The 25,791-nt window shown below is 40.2% G+C and overlaps 1 protein-coding gene across 6 annotated transcripts in view; it reads right to left on the minus strand.

The window, feature by feature from the left end:
- Window positions 1-25,791, minus strand: part of APBB2 (amyloid beta precursor protein binding family B member 2) — a 103,082-nt gene that overhangs the window by 26,252 nt on the left and 51,039 nt on the right. For 5 of the 6 annotated variants that reach the window (XM_086611604.1, XM_086611602.1, XM_086611601.1 and 2 more), the window contains 2 exons: window positions 18,729-18,875; window positions 14,207-14,334 (listed from right to left, as the gene is read on the minus strand). In XM_086611604.1, the coding sequence (XP_086467730.1) occupies window positions 14,207-14,334; window positions 18,729-18,875 (275 nt within the window). Of the gene's footprint in view, window positions 1-5,248; window positions 5,255-14,206; window positions 14,335-18,728; window positions 18,876-25,791 lie in introns of all 6 variants that reach the window. The other variant, XM_086611600.1, reaches the window with a different exon arrangement.

The following is a 25,791-nucleotide window of genomic DNA, read 5'->3' on the forward strand; positions in this document are numbered from 1 at the left end:
GGTAGGGAGCGTGACCATGGATACTTCCACCAGCAGATCTGAGAGGATGAAAAGGAGTTCAGGACAGTTTTCTGACAGTCACTTCCAGCCGCACAGACACATTGGGAGCAGGATGTTTGTTCACTGCCTAAAGATACCCTAAGACTCTAGTGAGTGTCCTTCCTTCCTTCCTGCGTACCGTCAACAAGGTTTGGCAGGACCAGTTACGCTCAAGCGAGAACCTGGATCGGATCGTCTCGAAAGCTTTCTGCTGATTTCCACGGGAGTAACAGGTTGGAATTTAATAAACAAATCTGTTGTTGCTGCCTAAGAAGAAACAGATCCAATTCTTTCTTTCTTGGATGTGCTGGATGCTGAATGCTAACAACAATTCAAGGCCATGTAATAATTTTCACACTGAAGCAAACAAGTACGTTCTCAAAAGTCTTGACACAAATGTGGAACTTGTGTGGGGAAAGAAAGGGGCATTTTTATGGACAAGCAAAATGGCACCTGAAACTGGTTAAATGCAGTAAAATACACAGGCACTACATTTTTAATCCAGGTTCCAATATGCATTCCACGTAACTTGTTTAAACTTGCAAATGAGGACAGAATTAATCTGATAACTACGACAACTACCCTCCCCATTGCTGTTCTCCTCTTCTACTCTCAGCAAGTTGCATACAACAGGACGTGGTAGCCTTCCAGCTGGCCAAACGACAGCACTCGTGAGAACAATGTCAGACTTCAACTTAAAAGGCTTCTAAGGAGAGGAGCCAGACTTTGCCATTTTAATATGCTGGAACAGTTTGTGGGAGAGAAACCACTCTTCCCTGAACCTCTCTTTAGTACAAGAGATTCAGCAGAACTTTGGAAACCTGTGAAAATAAGTATAATTAAAACTACGTCCGAGTCTTTGAGTGTTTAGCTGGCTATCTGTAAATGAACTGCGACTGAATTCTAATCCTTTGTTGGTTCTGATGTTTTGGTATGTGACAGATGCGATGCTTACTGTCTGTGCACCTTTCAGGAACAATATGGCTAGATTCGAACATGCTGGCTCTGTTGTTGAGAAATAACTTGCCCTGGTATCAGCATTTCAGCTTCCCTTTCCCTTGCCCCACACTCTCTGCTCCTCTAAGTTTGTTGCTTCTAGTTGCTGTCTCTGGAAAGGGCAACAGATTTACCTCTGCCACCACCAGCAATAGGAAAACCTCCTGGGGCTTGGCCAGCAGGCAGTTTCTGAAAATGAAAAACAATCTGGGCCCAATGTCTTCCCATTTGTGCACACGCAATTTGCTTAGTAAATACAACTGCGCTTTATGTTTGTTGTTCTGTCAAAACTTAGCTTTACCAATCCTCAATTCTGCCCAAAAATGAGAATTCAAACTTGAAATTAATATTTTAAGTACAGGTTTTGGGGAGCGGGAGGTGGGCGGTGGTGGTGTCTGATTTCTGACTCCTTAGAGTTTATTTGGCCAAACAGATGTATTCTGAAAATGCAAAGTGAAACTCACACAGAAGTCTTCTTTCATGAACTGGGTTTTAAAGAATAATCAACAATAACTCAAGTTTCAAAAAGAGTCATGGAAGTTGCAATGCTCAGCATCAGCTGAAGAGTTTTGGGTGACAGGCTCTCCCCAGCAACAACTGCTATCATAAACCACGTGAAAAAATTTCCAGTGCAAACACTGGACCAAGTCCGATTTCCCACTGCCAGCCAGCACTGTGAGCTCGCAGCCAAATTACGAGGCAGGAGGGATCTTTTCACTGCGCTTTACCTACAGGCTGCAACAGAAATGAGCCTGCAGCAGGTAACGGGTCAAATTTACACTGACAAAAAGATTACAAGCAGCCAGTCCTAGCAAGGTGAAAACTGGCTAGGAGAGCTCTCAGCTGATGAAGATTCAACAAATTCAACTCCTGCACTGCTGAAAGTGCCAAATTCAAGGCAGCAGAGGCATTTTGGGGCATGCCTGGTGTATAAATACAAGACAGGTTCTTCCAGCCTCTCCCAGCTGTCACGTGCTGCCTTCTCATGGGTCCCCAGCTGGGTTCTATGCCCCCAAGCTGCTGTGTTCCTCACTGGAGATAGGGTTTAGCCAAGCTCATAATCAGGGAGTGGATATTTAGCACTGTAAAGAATCTGGGCAGATCTCCATGCACTTGGCAGTGACGATGTGCCCAACTCTCTGGTTAAACTGCCAGTGAACAGCAGGGCATCTGAGTAGTTGAAATTAGGTTGTACTCTAGACATGGGAGTGGGACCACGTTCTCTTCAAATTGATCAAATATTCCTACTGCATGGCCAGAAGCTATTTACCTCGGAGCAAAATACTGAGTATCCCATCAGACACAGCCCTGCTAATGCCAGCAGAGCCATAGCTGGACTAAAGAAACAAACACACTATCAGCAGCTGAGATGCTCATACCCACCCTGTGCATGTGCAAGGACTAGATCCAAGGGTTTCACATACAGAAAATTTGGAAGAAAAAAGAAAATGATTTTCTGAGTAGGAACCGGATTCAGGTTGCAGTTTGTTCCAGTTTGAACATAAGGAAAGTGATAGCATAGCAACAAATTCATGTTGTGAGGTCAAGAGTGCATTTTGCAGGTGGAGAGGGAGGTCATCCTAGCAGCTGCACTCACACTTGTAGACCAGTAGACTTGTATTCCTACACTTGAGATAAAAGCAGAAGCAGGCTTGCACCCCAGCTCTTGCACTTGTAGTGTTCAAAGCTCCACTTCTGCCCTACAGTAAGAGAAACAAACCTTTCCCAAGCTTGCCCTGCCTTTTGCTATCCTGAGGCATCCATCCTATCTGCAAGCAAAACATTTTGAAGTTTGCAGGAAACAAAAAGCTAGTCCTTTTAGGAAAACTCGGAGTACAACAACAATGTGGTTTTGTCGCTAACAACCTAGAAGCTTAAAACCTCCCACTCTATCACTGTGATCACCTACTTTCATCACAAAATTACGAGCAGCAACAGCAGTGCCAAATCTTCTAATATGTCTTAAATTTCATATGTCAAAAAGAGGGGGGACAAGGTGAGGGACGAATGAGGAAATATTTCATAATTTTCTGGACTCAGACAAGGATATGAGAATCGCCATACACACCACAAACAGGTTTCCAGCACCCATGGATGGACGAGGGAAGTTTGAAATAATACCTTGCATCCTAAAAGCTCGAAAGCGACAGACTGAATACCATTTATGAATGCCTGGGTCGGCAATATCCCAGAAGGGCTTTGTTTGTTTTTTAAGCCAGGGCTCTTGAAGCCACCTATGTACTTCATAAATGAATAGACGGCACAAGCAATTGCTCAGTTTGCTTTGTCTAATTCATCTCATTACATTCCTGATGGTAGGTGAGCAAAAGCAGAGATGAAAAGCAATTTTGCTAATAAAATACACACCAATGCCCCACCCCAAAGACTGAAAAAAATAATCTTCCTTAGTGCATCCGTTTTCATGTGAGTTTTGGTACTTTTGATCTTAAATGTCTATGTACATTGTTGGAGATATACAGGTAAACTTCATCTAGATTCTTCAGACAACACAAAGGAACAGGCAGAAAATAAACTTCTTAAGCAATGAAGAAAGATTGACCATAAACAATTACAAAACAAAAGCAATTCAATACATCCTTAGCAAAATGAACCAGACTCGCTATCAGCTTGTCAAAAGAACCACCTTAACTACTACGAGATTGTGTCTGCAGTTGCAGAGAACAGGCCATAAGGACACAGGTGGACCTTTCCAGTCTGAGCTACTGAAAAATCATTCTTTAAGTAATCTACAGTTCTTCTTTTTGCATCTTCTTGACACATGACACATACAGCTTCATCTCAAACGCTGCCACGTGTCAGTAACAGGTATCCCAGGACACAGGCAAGCTCACTTCCACAGGTGCTTTTCTGAAGTGGAAAATTAGTTTACTTCATCAATGTTAAATGTAAGATCAGCAGCATAGCAGGTCTCACACTGAAGACAGCCACCTTGCAGACTTCAAACTCTTCAAAACTCTTGTAAGATTCATAGTAGGCTCCTTACTTTTCCACCTGCTATTTTTTTCTTCTACAACAAGAACCCTAACCCTGCTAAGAACATTTAAACCATCCTGCTGCTCCCAGAGGTATAACATTGATTTTGCTAAGCAGTATCCAGCTTTTCCAGGTCTGTATCTGTAATTTATCGACTAACTCAACTCATGTTAAAGTTAATAAAAAACTTCCCAGCAATTATAAGGAATTTGATCAGACTCAGGGAGGACACAAGCATACGTCCAGCCAACTTTGAAATTAATCAAGGTAGGGAGAGAGGAACTTGATACAGTAAAATATTGAAATTCTAGAGACATTTGAGTTCTATGTTGAATGCACCATTCAAATTATAAATTGAAATTATTTTTATGACATTAAGATGAATGGCATTTATGTGAAGCAGACCATCATTATGAGAGATACAATGCACATAGATTTTTCAGTGTCATTAAGCACAATATCCTTCTCACAAAAATATGGATGTTCATGTAACAGTTTCTAAATACAAAACCAACTCAGCAAAAGAAACCTTAATGGTTTGAGACACTTGAATTATCTGTTGAAAAAAATTTTTTGGCTTACTCGAATTAGTGTTTATGTTTCTGCTAATCAATCCGCATGTATCAAAGAGACTTTAGTAGGCCATCTACCTCTACTGCCAGAGGGCAAATTGTGCTGAATCCCACTGACAAACAAAGGCCCTTCTCCCTGGTGCAGCCAACATTAGGAAAGAAGCCAACATTCTGTCCTCAAAATTAAAACCCCGAAGTGAAAATGCTTTCTAAACACATGTAATGGATAAGACAGTATAGGCTATGATTTACGTAAAGATGTACCGCATATAAATATTTGAATGGCAATCAGCTAGTAGCAAATGTGGAAAAGCATCCCGAGGCAGATGCGGAATTTAAATAATTTAAGTGGTAAGTTGATAGCAAGAGCATCCTCTTATATTTTAGAGGCACATTCCAAATTATTAGACCAGTGCAGTTCAGTCAAGTTTGTGACTGTGCTTAGAGAGAGACAGGACAAAGTTTGGATCTTATTTTACTGTAGCATATATCAAATGCCAGAAGACCTTTGGTGGTCTATAAATACGTAGGCATGTCACAAATTTCCTTGATATCAGGAGTATAACACTGATGCAAACATTAAATGTGTGTTTATGTAGGTGGATATAAATTTTTACACAGTAAAGACGTATACAGAGACATCCTACCTCTCTCTCTAACTTGCTGGTACATTACGGGCATAAACTGCACAGGAAGGAAAACGAGAGACAGGTCACTTCTGGCTGCACTTTTGCTTTTTAATTTGCTATATTAGAAAGCTGTGAATGTCCCACATTTCATTAAGTAGTGTAACAATGAAATCCTTTCCACTGCACAGTAAATTTTCTCCTCTGAATTACTTTTTCAGAAATTATTTGCCAGGTATAGTAACAATTTTTAGGAAGTCCAATTTTTGCCTACAATAGAAAATAGTAAGCATAGTACATACTGATCTTAGAAAAGGCTGAGCTTTTCAAGTAAGCCACCACATGACAGAAAAGTCTGTTACTGCTCGTATAATCAAGGTGACAACGAGCTGTAGCGAACATCTCAGCCAGCATGATGCTTGTAGGTATTCTTAGCACAGTTTTTCTTAAAACACTCTTCCTTTCTTCAGTGGTCTATGCTCTCTGGCTTTTTCCCTCAGAAGGTTTTTATATCCCTGCCTTATTAGTAACTGAACAGCTTCAATATAATTAGACTAGCAAAGTGAAATCGCTAGTGGACTAATTTGTTTTTCTCTTATCTGCTACAGAGACCTTAGACTAGACAAGGTCTTGAGACGAGAACGAAATAATATAGTAAAGATTTTTTGGGGTTATTTTGAAGAAAAGTGTTATCATCAAATTGATACTATTTGACAGCCTTCAAAAGACCGTCAAAGTCCAATTTTCTTGTGAAAATTTATTCCATAGGTGGCTCCCTCTATACACAGTCCCTGCTGTTGACATATCACCTGAGAGATGTGTAACTAAGACTAACTTCAGTGCCACTGAAGATGAAGGGAGTGAAAGGCAGGTGCCTTCAATCAACTCCAACTGGTTTGGGAAGGAAGATGCTATTTTTTGTTAGCATAGCCTCTGCTATGGGGAAGGAACAAACTGTGTATGCACCCAAGTGCATGACCAGGCAAAGTAAATAAGGTAAGTTTCAACCACCTTCTCTCATCACTTACGACCAAAGTTTCTAACTGGGTGTTGAAACAAGGTGGGCTGCGGAGAGCCTGGGAGCGGGATGTTTTCTGTTCACGGCTACAGAGCTAGAAAGCAGCTGCTTTTTGCATCACTGGCATCGCTGTTTTGCCATGGAGTTAAAGCAGCAGTTAAACACAGGAATTCAGCCTGGATGTAGCATCTGCTTGATTAACATACAGTGAAAAGAGTAATAGAAGAAAGCATTAGATTGCCACCCTAAACTGGCAGTCAGTAGCTCTCCTGAGCCACAGACACTTTCACAAGCAGCTCAGGCTATTCTCAAGGGACCTGTGCGATAGCCACTGAAGTTCATAGATTGCCCTAGCTACATTCTAAAGCATTTGAGTTTAATAGCTGGAATCATAGGGAATGTGTGGAGATATTCTAGCACAAATCTGTAGAAACATTTCAAGCCAGGGGCCCAGTCAATATGCAGTCTTTTTTATTGAGACAACCTGGCTACATCGCAGTGGTTATCTGTACTCCAGGTTTAGACATACCATTTGTTTTAACTGAAAGCTTTACAACTGATGAATTCCAAGTGCCATCTGAAAAGCCTGCCTCTCAGAAGAAACACTAGCCACAATTTCCAAATGATATGCAATATTTTCCATTATTTCCTGAAAATTAAATACTAAAGACATTCCACAATAAAATACTTAAACAGGGTTCTGTTTAAGGTAACTAAGCATTTGTCGCCATGTTCAAGCTGCTAGCACAGCAAGTGACACATTTTATATGGTTCTCTGGTTGTTTTTCCTAGTGGGGTAGCCTCCTTCCTGCCATTTCCCCCACTTCTTTACAAGCAAATGCCACAGCACCACCCTGAGCTCTCCTGCAGGGGCTTCTCTGTTCCTCTCCCCCTACTCCCCCAAAATCCTTATAATTCCTCTTTTCTATTTGTCCTAATTCCTTTGTTGCATGAGATTTCTCCACACTCACGCTCATCTACCAGCCTATTCCACTGCTACTATGCTTCTCAGCTGCTGCTTCTGCATTTAAGCTTTTCAAAGGTTACCAAGTACCTATAGCTCCATGGCCAACATTCTCCCTAAGCATATCTTTCTTCTCAGCTGCTATCAAAGGGTGAATCCATTGTTCGTAAGCACCTGAGCTGCTCACAAGACTCATCTGTAAAACTGAAAAATCCCTCACTTTCACATGTAATCATTTTTCATCTCGTTAGTGGCATTAGGCAGAAAGGATAGTGATGTTGCCCTAACACAGCTGAAGCCACTTCTGATACAAACCCATCCATTGGTGCAAAACTCTGGGTGCTTATTTCCAGTTAATATGGTCCTATTTCCATGCATCCTCAGTCCACCATGTCTTTCATGTTAAATTCCAAAACTAAAATAAACCAGTTTCATTAATCAAAGTAAGAAGGCATACATACAGCTTTTTGCACCCACTTAACTATACTTGTTTGAAAATACATTAATTCTGTAAGCTTGACTGGATTTTCCCTTTAACAGCTGTGTTGTTTCATTACCCCTTCCTAGAACATGCAGTACTTGCAAACAGTAATGTCAGGCCTCACGGATATAAATGGGAAGTTTCGTATACAAAAATCACCTAAATTGTTTCTTAATGAGAGGGGAAAATGCTATCAAAACATACAGAAAAGGATATTCAGATGCAGTTGGCTTAGAGAAAAGGATAAAGCAAAAGATTACTCTAAAAAACTGGCTAAGAATACGGGTCAGAAAAGCCAGCAAAATCCTTTTCCTCCAGTGTAATCCCTCACCTATGCCCTATTTACGTGATTCCTCATAGTATGTCTTGCCCTTATTCCAAGGTTACGGGGACCAAGGGGAATAAGCAATATTGATTAACAGTGGCTCTGAGTGTGAGAAGTTCAGCTGGAATTACACATTCTTTGAAGGGTGTTATCTTTGCAGAAGAGCAGGTGCAAACACCATCTCAGCTTTAATTTATTTTATTTTCTGCTTTTCTTGACCTCATCTCTCTAATGCAGAAAAAGTTTATTACTCATTGTCTCAAACAGCTTGATAAGCTTCTCTCATGGAATTGGAGAGACTCAATCTCACAGCACATTCGATCATCACCTCAAAGGGAAGGTAAACCCAGAAGATCATAAACACCTCCCTGAACAACGCAGTTATAAGCCACACTGCATCACTGAAGCCTGATGTTGTGCTGCTTGTACATAAAATATTTTCTGAAAGGGGGAAACAAGAAGTTATACATACAATAGGATACCCCAACCACACTAAACTATTTATTGTCTGTTCTTCTCTTAGTTTTTAATTGTCTAATTAAGGCTAGGTATTCCTCCTAAAATTCTCATGTCCATATGATAGAAATGCACCGGAGCTCCAGCCAAGCAGTATCTGTAAATACGCAGTCTCAGCTAGGAAATACAGATCATAATCCCAGGAGACAGTCACTCGACCTGCAACACGGCATCCACATTCCCTGCTCACCTCTTCTCTGTCCTCAAACAAACCAGATCTTGCTCTGACACGCCCCTACCCCTCTTAGCTTGAGACACACTCAAAACTAAAAATAAAACATTTAACCTGCTGCAGCACTATTGCTTGGGTGAGAACTTCCAATTCTGCATGTCTAGAGAAAGGTTCCTAAATCTGTATTTAATAGACATCTGATTTTCAAGACACTGAATATACAGAGATCCTACTGAAGTCAGTGGACAGTGCAGGTGTTGAACACCTCTGAAACCAGGCCATTCTTATTTAGCTGTTGAAACAGCAAGATAGGATACTATTTTTAATTCCCCGTATTTTGAGGAATCTGAGCCATCACTTTATGCCATTTCCTCCAAATCCGTCCCATTTTCTCACATATCACCCCTACAGTTTTCTCAGCTCTCATCCTAACAGCTCCTGAGATAACGGAGCTCGGGTAATTTCTGGTTTGCTGTTACGACTTTCTTCTCTTCCAACCTTACAGGATTACATCCATCCAACTTGAGGCATCTATCAATTGAGCTGTCTGCCCTCTCTTTTTGAGGCAGCTTGAGCCACATCTTTGGTGCGCGCATCATCCTACTCTCTTCCTCTCCACCCTTCTCCCCTTTTTGATTCCCAGCCTCATTTTATTCCCTGATAGTTAAGCAGCAGAAAAACAGTAGCGGTTCAAAGAATTCTGCAGAGCAATGGACATCCACGGAGACAAGGAGATTCCCACCACCACCTGCTGAAATGGGCATTATTAGGGCAGAGGAGGGAGCACGATACTTTCACACTGTCTAGACACGAAGCCTACAATCAGAAAACCCCAATAGGGGAGAATCTGCCTCTTCACCACTGAAGAAGCAAGAGCAACCACCCTCCCTCCTCAGCCTGCCACGGAAACACACAAACTATACAGAGAAAACAAACCTGGGCTATGCGATGACAAAGCTAGTGGATGAACAAAGACACGTGTTTTGTCCAACATGCCAGGCGCCCAACGCCGTCCAGCAACCACTGCAAATTCAGTTCCATCAAAGTCGTCTCCTGAACCCATCACAGCCCTCCTGGCCAGCTAATGGCTGAATTTTTCAGCTGGATTATACTGCTGTTGTATGGAGACACTACGACAGAAGGAACTGTGATCTTTTAGGCAATTAAAGTCCCATAGAGGCTGAGGTGGGCTTTGCGTTGGTGGAAGAGCAATGAAGATAAAGGAGGATTCAGGGAAATGTGCTAACGGAAACTCTTCCACAAAACCGATGGACCATTACCTTTTCTCTCTTCCTTGTTAGCGAGCTGCCCAGAGAGCAAAGGGCATGCACCAGCAGTTGACAAGAGGAGACAAAACCCAACCTGAGGAATGATTAATGTACAGTCCTGCAGCTCACAAGTAAAAGAATAACCCTTTTATAGCTTCAGTACGCTGGTATTTTCTCCAACACGCTTTTAAAACCCAGAAAAAACATGCCACGGGCTGCTTGTTGAGAAGCAAACATAGCACTGACAATTACACACTGTATACCTGTGATAACGCAAATCCTCCATGTGACAATGACCTTACTGATCTTGAAATCAAACTAAGCAAGTGCGAGGATTTTTCTTATTAACAAATAATATTAAATGAATCATCATGGCTCTGGTTTCAGTACAGCAGGACAGGAAGACTGTACAGAGTACAGTGACTTTTACTGTTAAAAACACCCACACGACATCATCTAAGAGTCTGCCAAAAGGATGGACAGATACGATATATTTGTTTTCCTTTAATGCCCATATATATATGTCAAACATAGGCACTCAGAGCCTACACATATATACATACATAACCACCAATTTCTCTTGTGGGAATCTGCTTTTGCTCATGATTTTACCAAGGCACTCCGGCTTTTCTTAAGGTCAGACATATTTTACTGACTGATTCATTGAAAACAAGGGATGCTACCTTTCAAAAAATGAAATTGCCACACAGCCTAAGTCAATAATATGATGAAGCCTCTGCTTATCACAGAACTGTTTTAAATAAAGTAACTCTAGAGGTCCAGATAATAGTGTAACGTACGGATAGAGTGATTACAGCCTCTCGCAAGACATTTCTGCCTGAGGTGAGTTAGCAGACATATCATCAGATTAAACTTTCATCATCACATCTCTGTATTTCATCAATCTTTCATTACAGTATAGCTTAGAAAATCATCTGGTCAGGGGTCACTAGAAAACCTTTTCATCTTCCAAAGCAAAATCTACCCAAATAAATTGCTACACGCAAAATACAGTTAAAAAGGAGGGCCTGCAGATCATTACAAGGTTCAAATAGCTCAAAATAGAGGAAAACACACATTTCTACAATATTTTAAAATTTAAACACTGCCTTTCACAACAAATCCAATATATTTTATTATACAGGCTCTTGGACCAGAAGATGTAGCCAATTAACAACATTAATGTGCAACAACTTCTGCAAGAGCTTCATCCCAGAAACTGGGATTTCATCAACTTCCCGGACAATTAATCCACCAAAGCAGCAATGCGTTCTCCTCACTTTTATTTGATGATGGCAAACTCATAATTGGGGCAAGTTGCTTTTGCACTCAGTGAACGGCTCTGGTGTTTCTCACCTCAGGAGTGATAGGTAATTTTACCAGGATAAACCCAAGGACTGCATGCTAACATACACATGAAAGAGATACACTGCAATTTCCAGCTCAACAATACGGTTTTCTCAGCTCAGGTTCTCTTGTCACTAACTGTTTTTTCCTCGTGTTTTGGTCCTTCTTCAGCAAATTCTACATCATTTATGCTATCCTTCAAAGCATTTTTCCTATACTTAACCTCTCTACGCTCAAAACACATTGCACATCTGACTCCTCAGTCATAAGTGTGTTCTTTCTGCCTGCTATTTAACATCATACGCAGTCTGACTTTACTTACAAACACTGGCAACACTGGTTTACCTACAATCTTATTTTTTAAAATGAGTCAATAAACAAATCCAATTTCAAAAAGAACAGGCTCCAGTCTTGAAAGCCATACTGGACACAAGATTTCTGCAGAAGCATCTATCAAAATTCTTACAACGGGCTAAGAATAGGAAAGCTCTGAAATCAGACTTTGTATGATGAAAAAATCTACATTTCAATAAAAGTGGCTAAGAACATTACTGTGCCAGCAAATGAAAGATTAAGGCTGGTTTTGATTGTGTTTATACATAAAACCCTCAATAAATTATTTCTTGCTGTTGTTTAGAGCAACCAATCAATAAAAGTCATGTTCTCTAGAAACAAGAAATGTTCAGTTTCAACACAGAAAGACCAATTCCTTCTTCTCATAGTAGAAACATCAGAAGAAGATTAGTTTATTTGCTCTACTAGGTTCTCCATAATGCCAATGTCACAAATAAAATCTCTTTTCAGGCAAAGCGTGGAGGAAGCTTCTACGTTTTATGACCAAGGGGGAGACCGCTGGGTTTCGTCTGTTTTTAAACTTTGATGTATACTTCACTCACATACCCGATAACCACAATATTTTTCTTAATAGAGATTTGAGTTTCAACAGAAGTCTCAACAGAACAGGAATTCATCCTTGGTCACCAGATACGGCACCAAACTGGGCAGGAATGGGAACAGAAATGCTATTTCTGGTGCCTTGTACATAGCTTTTGGTAAACGTTGTGCTGACCATGGCAGGTCAGAACAGACAGAATAACCTGAGCACACACAACCTTTCCCACCAACTTCTGTCCTACTGATGGGGCTTGTATTCATTTAGGAGAGTTTGCTATTGCCCCGTATCCCTGGGTAGGTTTCACCAAAAGCTCATGACGTTCTTGATGCCACATGACCGCAAAAGGTACGTTTCTCTCAAATGTCCCCTTTCAAAGTCCACATTTCTGTGAACTTCTCCTAGGGCACTCTGTCTTTAGGAGAAGTATATATCCAGTCTGAAGAGATGTGACTTATTATCTTATTTTACAAACAACATAAAGGAATGATTTTATTTTTCGAAGAAATGTAAATATTTGAAAAAAAAAAACTGTAAATGCTTCCAAAAAAAATTAATGAAAAGCAAAGCTGCCTTCCTTTACTCTGTAAAGCTGCATCACCTTTAGGTGCCCCTTAAGATGCTCTATTTATTTCCAGACCAAAGCAAGCTACTACAAAATCTGACTTGAAGGGAAATGTGCAGTGCACTCCTTTTCTGAGGCAAACAAAGCACTGTAATGGTTTATTCATAAGATGTTAAAACCTCTTTACTTCCCACCATTTCAAACTGGATTTGTCCCTTTCAGATCTCTCAAAAATCTGCACCGATGGAAGTGCAGAAGTTAAAAAATGCAACCACACACAACCATCAGTCATTTATAGAAATAAAAAATTTAGAAAGATGGAATTGGGTCACATAAACATGTGTCACCTTTCCTTTGGAAATTTAGTCCGAGATAATCAGAAACTTTAGGAGGAATTGAAGAAGTTTCGCAAAATCTTTTACCAGAAAGATTTTTCAGGTCCAAAATGACATTTCTCATCAAAAGTCAGAGACAAAAAAAACCCCACCCCTACTATTGCAAATATCTTAATCAAACAGGGACACAAGAAGCAGCAGTCTGCTAGCACGATTCAATCCTTACTACCCACAGGTAAGGATGGGTACTGCCCCAAGATCCTGGAATTACTTAATGTGAATGAAAATGTTTTTGACAGATCAAAAGGCTCAATGGGACAGGAAGACAGGTCACTGTTCAGCAATAAATAAGTCATCTTCACAATCCTGTTCCCACAGCAACGTTACATGACAAAGATGGATGCTATCAAAAGACCAGTCGAGAAGGAGAGCTAAGGAAAGACTGCCTCCAGGGCAGGAAGGTCTTTAGCATGCACTTGTGGTTGCTCCCTACAGCAAGGAAGAACTTCAGCTCCAGGCAGTCAAGTTTCAGAGACAAACCTTAGTTTTCTGCAACAACCTTGGGAATTTTCTTGCATCACCATCTTTAAGTAATAGTAATGGCTTTAAAACCATTACTTTTCCCTCAATCCAGCTTTTTTCTCTCCATCAAATCAAATATCTCAAGAAAGCGGAAACGCATGCATACAGTCAGAGTATAATTAGTGCATTTAACTTGGACTAGCAGGAAGACGTGTGTTCACATAGCCAGGAGAAACATACTATGGGAGATACTTGAAAACACGGTTTTATATGAACAAGTATTACATATATCTGAAACAAAATAATGATGCACGTGCAGTTTTACGCACCTGGCTGAATTAATCCGAAAAGTTTGCTCAATATAGCTTTAGCAAAACAGCATATAAGCGATAAACTATGAACCGTAGAGATTTTTAAAAGTAATGCCAGCAAGAAAAAGAAGAATTTACCCATCCTCTCATAGCCCCTGCAACACAATTACTCAATTCCTAACTTGCTCCGGGTGTATATGTACTCTCTATCAGCAGACAGAAATAGCGCCAAGTCAAGAGGGATAAGGAGAGCGAAGACTCACCGGCCGTTGTCACGACCCACTCCCCAGACTCTGATGCTCACGATGGGCTGCGAATGAAGAACTGTGCGGTCCATGGGGTCAATCAGGTTCAGCATGTCATTTTCCAGTATAAGGTACATGTCTTTGCCCTGCAACTCCAGACAAAGTACAGTTACACCGTATGTCCTCCTTTCGGACTGACTGGAATCAAAGTGTTAGGCCTATGCTGTTTAAACTTGAATCCTCTTAATTTACTCAAAGTTTCAGTTTGTACCAAGAGCAGTTGAAAACAAGTTCATTTACTTTCGGTGTGAAAAAGATCTAAGACAGTATCTTGCTAGCTACTACTATATTTTTAAACAATCCCAATCACAAAAAGCTTTGATGTCTTTCAAATGCAACTGTTGACTCATTCAACCCCAAGCTACTGAGTTATTCAACAAATTATGTGTTTATCCATTCTCCAGTAAATTCTTCCAAATATATGAGAAATCAAGATCTGTCTTAATAGTAAAAGCTTACATCAAAACGTGTACTCCTAAGGCAGAGTTTCTGCCTTCAGACAATGTGCTTTGTTTTCATAAACTTTAACCAATGGGTCATGGGAACAGACAGCAATTTGTACACATCAAAGGATTTATGGGATACTTTTTGAGGAAAGATTAATTAACGGGGAAAACCTAGCATTAGGACATGAATGTGAATTCTGCTGGTGACTGCAGAATCCTGGAGCCAGGATTTCTCCCTAATTCTTCTGGCATGTAAGAACAAGGAGAATGCTTTTTCCCCTTAGAGGAAGCAAATTTAGAGGCAATTTTCCTTTTGATGCTAATTCACAAATGCTAATCTTCCTCTTACAGCTAGCATTTGCAAAAGGTCTGCTGCCTCTTCTATCACCTCAAATAGCTCTCTTAGAGGCTGTACACCTGCTCTGCAGACTGCAAGATCCCACAGAAATGATCCTGGACCTATTGCCGAGAGGTAAGACAAGCTCCTGCTGATAAGAACAAAAAGAAGAAGGGGGGAGCTATCAGCTAAATATAGAGTAATTTGTTTCCTCTCTATTGTGCCAGATCTATAAATGAATAGAAAGAATGGAAAAGGTCTGGCTTCCTACCGACAAATGTTTCAAAAATGACCTTTTTCTTCACCTCAGTGACACAGAAACCCTCTTCCTGCTTAGTTACAGTAGCTCAAGTCTTAATGATGTTTAATTTTGTGTCTCTGTAAGACATTCATCCATGTTACCCCTGGGAGGGCCTGCTGCCAGGGTTTCCAGGCTAGGCAGCAAGGGGTAGGCACTGCTGACCACCTCTCCCACCCCCAGCTCTCCTAACAGAGATGAAAGGGGAGCTGTGACACACAGCTGGCAAGTGCCGAGAGGGGTGCAGGAGTGGAAGGGGACACAGGCTGGTATTTGCAATGCCAACACAAAAACATTTTGCCTGATGGAAAAATACAGCTGTGGCCAAGATGCAAGGCTGGATATATAGGCTGCTCCTAGAGAAGCAGAAAGATGTAGCTGCGATAAACATGTATGTAAACGGGGCGAATCAGCAGCACTGAACTGCTTGTGGCATGCAGAAAAAGAAACACAGGAAGTAAAACAGGATGGCACCAGGCAGACCAGGATGATGAAGTAAACCAAACAGAAAACAGAGTCACCACAAAGAAAAACGTGAGAAATTTGCTTGGAGGTCAGAAGCAGTAAACAGATTGTGTGAAGGATGTTGCCAAGTGTCACAAAGATTGCTTTTTAGACCCATTTTCTACTTATACATTTGTTCCAGAAGGAAATTATTACAAGAAGGTAAAATCTGTTCATCATGCAAGATACACTGGAATTAGAGTAATAAAACTGAATCCAAATTAGCTGGAAAAGACTGGAGAATGGGCAGATAAGCCACATAAGTCACAGAAAATTACCCTTGCAAGGCTCAAGGGATATCTTGGCCGCAGCCAGAAGCAATATATTTCGCTATGTTTTGTTGCCTTATTATACAAAAGCTGTTTTAGAGATGAAAACACTGCAGAGGGCAAGAAGAAATAATTTAGACAGAGTGGGAGCTTGAACATAGGCCTCAATGTCTCCGACTGCTGAAGAGCTGCAGAGACCTGATGGTCCAAGATGGGGAAAGCTTTCACAGGAAGAGTGATGCAGGGAAAGTGAACCAAGGAAAGACAGACTCAATCCCTGCAGTCTTTCAGGGAAATGTTTCATGCTGTGGTACATAGGGCAATGGCAACGGCAACAATGTATCTTTTTCTTTCATGTAAGCGATTTTTTAATGTATAGGAATATAACTCACACAAAGTAGCAACACAAACAGATGAGTTGCATTTTTCTTCTTAGATTTTACAGAAGTGTGGAAGTCAGAAATTTACAGGGAAATTCTTTCGGAGGGGAGCAGAGGGCATGAAATCCCACGTTAAAGCCAGTGACAACGCTGCTGTAGGCTCAGGATCTTACCCAGGATGTGAGGTGGTGGCGTGTTTTGTTTTGTGTTGTGTTTTTAAATCATGAAAACTTGGGGATGGTCCTAGTCCCAATTTCACTTTCATTACATTCTAGCTAAAATAAATCTTTAGGCAATCTTAAAACCTCTACCTGCAGCCATCGGTTCTAGCTTCATAACAAATTTCTGCTGTATGTGCTCCATCTGATATGTCAGTGACGAGCGCACTTTTTTCAGATTCCCCTCTAAAACGTGCCTCTTCCAATCACTCTTGAAGCATTACATTGCCAGCAGAAAAATGTGGTTGTAATGATTTCTTTTAAAATCAAGAAGACAATTTACTTCAGGGGCCACCTATTCAAGCATCGTCTCTCTCGTTTTGTCAGGTTGATTTTTTAAAATTTTTTTATGAACAGCATTCTTAGTTAAAACTTCCATTCAAGAGAACTGAAACTTTTCACCAGTTTGGCTTGAAAACGTGCAAGGGTTTCCAACAATGGCACTGACAGAAAGAAACATGGAAAAATGTGAACACTAACTCTTAAACCAGAATAAAGTGCAAGATTTTGAAGTAAATGATATATTTCAAGTTCGTCAAAGTTCTGTCATCTGAAAAATAGATGGGATTACACACATGTAAAGACAGTGTGTGGTTTTTTTTCCCTTCTGGGGTCAGCAGTAAGACCAAAGTCCATGACTGACACATCTCTAATTGCTTGTCTAGCTATAATTAACTAAATAAAACTGTTTCCAGAAGTAAAAAAAAGGGAGACCAATGTTATCTTGTTCATTTATGTGTACAATATATATTTCTTACATAGAAAAACTCTTCTGAAATTAGTTTAGATAGCACCCCTTGAAATAAATGGCGTCACTTCCATTTTTAAACAGGCACTTTCTCTCAGCTGCTCCTCTGAAGTGTCTGCGTATTTGTGGTCATAGCCAGGACACCAGACTCAAGCCTTAAACTGTAACGATAACTTTGGAGACTGATGGATATTTTTCCTGAAATTTTTAGTGAAATAGACAAGTCTTTCTTTTAATTCCTCTTCTGTTTGGCAGTGCTGTTTCTCTTAGATCACACAAGTGAAGTTTGTAAATCCACATTAGAGTAACTCTCCTGATAACATGTCAGGAGAGAGGTAAAAAGTAAGATTTGGCTGAAGTTTAAGTTGTTCCACAAGCAATCAAATAATGAAGATGTTTTTCTATAGGTTTGTTTCCTTTGTCCCCTGTACATCCCACCACTATTAACCCCACCTTTTCCTTTCTTCTTGTTTCACTCACGATCCCTCCACACCTTCCACTCCTCCATCTGTCCCCCCAGCACATCTTTTCCAAACCACAATACCTCTAGCTTCCTTCGTGTTTCTCCCCTGAGCTCCCACAGTGTTATCCTGTCTTTGCTGCCAATTCAGAAAGAAGCACAGAGCTTGCATGATTCAGCTGATGAAGGTGTACTGACCCATCAGCAAACCACGGAAAAAGAGAGCTGGGCTCTCTGTTTTTCCCCCTCAGTGTGTGGGAATTTGGCATCCTTCAAAACTGGATGACATTGGTGAACAGATTCAAGAGTTATTGGAGAGGAATCAACAGACAGACTGATGACATAAAATTAATTCTTTCTGAAACACTGATAAAATAATAATCTTAAAACAAGCCATCTGTCCATCAGTCTCAATCTTCTTGTACATTTCAGAAGCATGGGTCGCACCAGTCTGGGTTTCCTAAAAGCCCTTTTGTCACTGGGAATCTTGTGAAAGTGTTGTTCCAAAGCACCACTCTCAAACCTCTGGTTAGGAGGAAGACTTCCACTGATTTCAACAGTTTGGCTTGTGTGTTCCCAACATGGGTGCGTACTAGCACAGATGTAAACATGAGGGTGAGATCTTTGTGGCATCTCCTGTCCTGAGCAGTTTGGAACAAAAACGTCAACACTTTCCTTGAACCCTTTTATATTTTTTGACAGTGCCAGCTGGGATAGGGAAGTCCTAAACACAAAGCATGGACATATTTGCTTACAGAGTTTTCTTTCAAGATATTTTATGACACAAGAGGGATGTACCAAGAGGAGGAGAAGTTCTTACCTCTCCCCAAATGCCAACCGTGTCTCTGATGTCATTTTTACAGTAAGAGAGTTGTCTGATGCAATTGTTCACAGCAACACTGCTTTTTCCAGGAGCCAGATCCTCTTCTGCCATTTCTACCCAGCCCAGAGATCGCACAGCAAAGCACTAAAAAGAAACCAGAAAATATCTGAGCATGTATCAGAGCACACAACATGCTGCCATATCCAGCTACGGAAATCTTGTCATGCAAGAGAAACTAGTCAGTCAAGGTTAGAGATCCTCAGCTAGGAGGGGGACAAAATCAAGACCTTGTAAATGAGCTTATGTTCAAAGATAAGTAAATTAAAACATAATATGAGAATGGCAAGGTGAAAACATTCGAAGGAACGAAGAGGAATACATGACTTGCCAGGAAAGTTATCTATGGACGTAACAGTAATCCTTTACAATAAAATACTTTTGTTAATATAAAGGAGGAAACAAGGGAGCAGTAAACAGCAGGACACACACAAACAGAGAAATAAAGGAAAAAACACAACTATAGTTATAGCAGAATTTAAATTTTAGCTAGTATTTAGAGGTCTAATTGAAAAAAGAGAAACTGCTATTGGACTGTCTGTTGTGAGATTCACACTGTCTGGCTTTTAACCAGAATTTTTTTTTTTTTTTTTTTTTTTTTCAGATTACAGCAATCATTTCTACAGTAAGTTTAACTAAGGTAGCAAACAATAACAAATTCAAAGCACTAACAAAAAGATAAGCTATCATAACAGGAAAGCAGGCTTTTTCTAGAAGAAATTAAAAATGACCTTTAAAATGAAACAATCTAATTATACAGTTTTTTAGCAGAAGGATGTTTAGCCAACCAGAGCACTCAGTTGGCAGAACAAGCCAAGGCAACATCACTTGCACATATGGTACTTTTTGCAAACAAAGCAAAATGGGAGAAATTGAATGGTACCACCTTTACCCTACATTTACTAAGTAGAGTAGAGAATAAAAATCTTTCATTCTGAAAAATACTCTGCACATTTGCTCTCAGGTTTTACGGTGGGTGAAATACAGACCTCACACTAAGTCAATAGCAGTTTGTCTACGAGACCAAGATTTCCTCCAGAGAACACTGTGGGTATCTCACTCTCAAATGACAACACACCAAAAGCGAAGGATGCACAACAGACTTCTGTTTTACCTCCTTAACAGGCACACCAAACATTTAAGATGGTCCCTAAAGGTTCAGCAATAATAGTTCCTGAATGACCTCATTCCAAATTCTTGCTGTCTTCTAGGTGTTTAATATGGCAACAGACACTGCCACTAACAAATCCTGCCCTGTCTCTGAGCTCTGGTTTCCCTGTGGCTCTTTGCTCAAGCCAACGATCAGATAGTGCACCAGCACTGAAATGAAGCTGCACTCACTCCTTACATCCAAATCCTCTCTGCTAACCACAATGCTGTCTACAGAGGTGCAGGATTCAGCAGGCACAAGTTTCAAAAGTAGAAGTGAAATGATTTACAACTAATAACTGAAAACCTGCCATCATGTAACATCTCTGTTCTTTCACCCTGAGCCTTTCCCTTGCCAAGACGGATCAAGTATTGATGTCAGTTAGTACTCAGTCCTTGGTATCCTGCTTGCTTCAGTGTCATTCATATGTTTCTTCTGAAACATTACACTGTCCTGAAAGGCTATGTTGTTCTGGCAAACTGACTTGCAATTGTTTCAGTCAATCCAGTTCCCTGTTAGGCACTCAGTGTGATTTTGACCTTGGAAAGACCAACACTCATGGTCCAGCGCTGCCGCCTTGTGCCACAGAACTTTCTTTGCTGTCAGCAGCATCCTGTGGGTCCCAGGAAGGCAGGCAATGATCCTGGGAGCTGCTCGAAGGAAGCTGGCACCTGAGAGTGCTGGGAGCCCCACTGCCTCCAGAAGGACCCTGCCCACACAGGCACACAAGCCAGGAGCAGCTGCAGCAAGTCCACGCTGGAATTACCAATCAATCCCTCTTCTTGAGATGTAGTAAACAAATTGGCTTCAGAGCTCAAAAGCAGATACTGAATACTCGTTTGCCACCTTCTGAAAATGGCCAAGAAGCCAGTGAGTAGATCAAGCTTACGCACCATCGCTGGTGTGCCATTCGGGAACCACTGTCCTCAAAAAAAAGACCCCCAAACACCAAAGTACTTTAAATACACACAATAAGTCAACTTCAGCAAACTAAGGGAAGACTAAAATTCAACAGTGGGTAAAAAGATTAATGAGTTTCTCCCTCCTTTTCTCCCTTTAAAACTTCTCCACCAGCCTTCTTTCAGCTTGCACAACGCATTCACCCAGCCTACTTCGCCACGCAGAAAACCTGGCCCAAGAGCCTACCTTCGTACCTCTGATACCTACTCCAACCAGCCACTAATCATGTATCTCAGATATCTAAGGCATCAGGCAGCAAATACAATCTGCCAATTGTGCTAAACCTTTTGTGATTGTGAGTAAAATATTAAAGCCTCTCAGGCCTCCAGATTTTTTGTGGATTTTTTTTTTTTTTCTTTGCAAACAAGGAAACCAATATGCAAATTCTCTTACGCTGCTGCTTCCTGACCCAGCTCTGCTGGAAACCCACAAAAGCGCTGGCTTTCAGATTTTAAAGGGAGATTAAGGAGAAGGTGAAAGAGAAAACAAAGGAGAGGTCACCACTCAGGGGTGCTCTTCACTTCAGGCTACACGAGATACTAAAACATCCATTTTTTTGGCAATTATTAAGGTCATCTAATCTCAAGATTGCAGAATTGGTTTTGGCATATCAGATGCTCAAGAATCTTGCTAAAAGTGCTGCGATGCCCACTGGGGTATTAAATATTTATCTTTGCAAGCTTTTAAAATACAGATTGTTACTCTGCCAGAGGAAAGGTTTTTTTACAAGTATTTCATTATTACATGGAACAACAGTACTAGCAGAGAAAACATTATTCTAAATTAGCTTAGGAGAGGTGGAAAACTAAATATATATAAACATTATTCTTCATATCTCAACAACATCTGCAATTCATTAGCTGCTTTCCAAAACCAGAGATAAATACAGCCCTTGCACGGAAGAGAGTATATCTTAAGAAGGCAAAAAACTCATGAAAGATAACTAGTTCAAGCTGACAGTAGGCACATCTCTTAATAGTAACGATGATGGACTGTTTTGTGGGTTTTTTTTCCTGGTCATTTTATTCTGTTTTAATTTCTCCAGTGGTGGTATCCACTGTATTTCTTTGCCTTCTTAGCCTGCTGTCATGACTACTGTCAGAATGAGCTGAACAGGACATTCTTGTTGTCCACTCCCTCCCTGTGAAGGGCTTGGCTTCCTTCTCCACTTCCATTGTCTCTTGGTGCTTCCAAGTCAGGCAGACGTGAGAAACCCAGTTGGCTTCTGGCAGCTGGCAATTTTTGTCTGTGTGTTTTACAAGAAGCCCTTATCATAATGCAAATAAAATGCTTCAGAACAAAACAATTTCCCAAAGACTCACTGCAAATAAAAAAACTTCTCAATGAAACCCAGAAAGACTCAACATTCCACCCACAAAGCAATGCAATACTTACGTCTCTGAGTATACACATACAAGAAACATTCTTTGGTTCAAAACATGTTTAAATACACTCTTCTATTTCTTGACTCTAACCGAATACACGTGTCAGCATGACTTAGAAGTGATGGCAGACCTTCATGCAGATTTCGGCAGTAGAAAGTATGAAGACTCAGAGTAGTATGTGAAGCATACTATGGTTCCTTTATCATCAGTATAATAAAAACATATATACATGCATCTATGGCGGCGGTGGAAGTGTGCACACGCATGCCCGCAGTGCGCTCTGCACATTGCCAGCCATTGCAGACCTCTCTTATAAAAGACCCACTTCATCTTTTATTGTTGGTGGGTTTTTCCTCTCCCCTTAATTATTTGTCTCAGAGGTACTCTTTAAAACAAAGAATACAAAACCCAGCAGAAACAAACCACCTAGTGTCTCAAATCAGGTATGACCTAATTCTCAAACCAGGGCCGACCCACTCATGACAGCAGAGTGCTCAGCTCTCTAGCTCACTAATCCACCATCATGGTTCCCCAGCTCCCACCAACAGTACTTACTAGCCAAGAGACAAAGTGCTTCCTTTGACCTGAAAGAGCCTTGCTAATGCACCCTCTGTTCTCCTGGAACTAATATTTAGAGTTGAAACAAGTCAAGCTGAAAACTAGAGTGCAGCTCTCCTTGACTCAGAGTCTATGAGCTCAGTAAAACAGACATTAGTGGTGATGCCAGTTGGTTAAAGTACCTCTGCTCAAGGCTCACAGATAATTACCAATGAATCATAATTACTGGCAAATCATAATTTCATAATTTAGATACCAACTTTTGGTTTACAGTAGTCTACCTCATTTCTCTTCTCCCTTGGAGATCAAACAAATAACAAATATCACGTTACACATTACTAGCATTAACTTACAAAATAAAATCTTTAGTTTTTTTGTGCCTGATCAGGCCTTCTGCTTTATCTTAAAATCAAAACTCTAAAAAGGATCATTTAGAAAACCACATCTGAACAAAGATAAGTGAAACATGATTTTCCTACCTGCTTGAACCTACCGTGCCCAGACTCTTTTCAAGAGCTGGCACAAAAAAACAGGTTTGAAGAAAACCGAAGAAAGCTGATAAACACAGCAGGACAAAAGACAGATTTAGGAACTGTATACTGTATTTGGATAACTGCTGTTTAGTATGGGGAAGGATCAAAGCTACTACCATGAACACTGTGTGTCTGAGACAGGTGAATGAAAAAATGTCATTTAAACCACAGTATGTGAACAATCCTGTATTTTCATCTCGACTGAAAACTTCATATTTCCTGCTAGGCTACACCGGACACCGTGCAAAGAAAATAACACAGAGAAAAAAGGTCACAGGGAAAAAAGGCTACCTTATCACATGCTGCCCCATGAAAAGACAGATAGACAGAAATGAAAACACAGGTATCATTGGTCACTTTTATAGCTCTGGGGAACATGTTTGCATAGCCACAAATCCAATTAATGTTTCAGGGTTAACGATCTGTAGCCAAAAAACCAAACTCAAATGCTGTAATCCAAACTCCGTAAAAGGCTGTAAACCTCCCTTGGCTGTGCAGTTCGGATCTAAAACATCACCTAAAACTGGGGGAGCTTTACGTTTGAAGGACTGACTGAACCATGGTTCACACTTCTGCTCTTTGGCACTGCAAAACCTTCACCATAGGGTAGGGTTCTGCTCTGCAGCAGCTCTTCCAAGAGGAAATCTGGAAGGAGCTTTGACAGGAATGCAGAGCCGTGACAAATCTCTGCATGTAAGCAAATGCCACACTCTAGCTGTTGCCTCATGTAGTGCTAAGCATACACCTTTAAAAAAAAATTTAAAAATCAAGAAAATCAAAGCAGATACAAACCCCTACCAGACAGAGGACAAGAGACCAATTACACAAGACTGATGGCAGAGTAGTATTGGAAAATGGATGGATCACAAGGGCATGGGTAGAAAGATCCCATTACAGGGGAAAATTGGATTAGAACATCAGTTTGAGAACAACAAACTAATGAACATTACAAATACACGGACTGATTGTTTTTCAGATCACACAGCTGTTGGTAGCCACTATGAACATCTGCATTAGATTATGTTTGCCTTGATGATTTACATCTGTGCTACTAATTTCTTCCCTACTTCTGAGCCTAAAGGACTCGGATTTCTCTTTGTTTCTCTTCATGTTTGTCCTTTTTAAAGGTTATATCTAACTGCAAATATAAGTAAATCATTACAGTATTTAATAAGGCCTTTTATCATAGACCACTGAGCAGGCTTGTGTTTGAGACTCAGCATGTAGGTCACATAATTAACCGTTTCTTACACAGCCAACAAAACCTTGGAAATTCTACTTACATTTTATTTAGTAGTTTAAAAATAAAACAAACGATCATAGTATCTTATGCTTTGGAAGATGAAGTATCTTAAAATATAGCCATCCTATTGCGAGAAAGAAAAATGTTCCAGTATATTTGTCTGCTATACATGAAGAAAGCTTGCATTGATTCCAGATGAAAATATTGGAGATGATCAAAGCTAAACTGAGTAACAAAAGAATAAAGAGATCTTATACAATTACTGAACAAGGAAACACTTTCATTTAATTGATGTGAATAGACTGAAATGCATCCATATTCTCAGAGAAATACTGACAGTTGTCACATCAAAATTCTTAATTACAAAAAATTCAAAATGCAGAATCAAAAACATACTAATAAGATTTTCAACACTTCCAGATTTCTGTTGCAGTTTATACTGCATGCATGTTTTCAGCAGTTCAAATAATACAATACAGCACGCAGATACTCAGGTCACAACAGAATTCAGAAATCCACTAATAATGCTATTTCAAGCAGATGATTATAAACTAAACTTCTGTAGAATAAAATATGAGGGCTTACAAACATGGTAAATAACCTTTATAATAAATTATTTCTCTAGAGCAGGTCAGTATTGAACTTTCTGCTTTCACAGTCCTTCACTCATTCTCCAAGACACTACAATCTCATTTTTTCCAGACTCATAGACTCCAACGTGTAGGATGACAAAAGTCCCTCTCTTGTTTTGAGTTTAATACTTCTGTCTCAGTGGTTCCTGCTGGCTCACTGCCAGAGGTCAAATCTGCTCTATCAAAGAAAGAAAATGTTGCAGGAACATTATGCTGGTTCAAGATTTTCTGAATCCTAGCTTCTTATTCATTACTGTATTTCTGAATCAAGTAAAAAAATCTAAGTCAGTTGACTAAAAGCGGAAGGGATACTATTATTCTCTACTAATACCCTTTTGCTATATGTAACTCTAAAAAAGAAATTAAAATCACCTTATTCTTTTCTCTGGTCTTCTCAGTAAAGAATATGCTTTGATTTTAAATGCTTTGCAGATACCTTGACTTCACATCTTAAAGGGAGGGATTTATGGACTTTGCTTTGAGCTATTAAGGGTGTTTTGGGTTTCATTTTAATACAGCAAAATAAAGCACATGCTTCCTCA

The sequence above is a fragment of the Tauraco erythrolophus genome, chromosome 5 (assembly GCF_009769465.1).
Source record: "Tauraco erythrolophus isolate bTauEry1 chromosome 5, bTauEry1.pri, whole genome shotgun sequence".
In the NCBI taxonomy this organism is placed as follows: Eukaryota; Metazoa; Chordata; class Aves; order Musophagiformes; family Musophagidae; genus Tauraco; species Tauraco erythrolophus.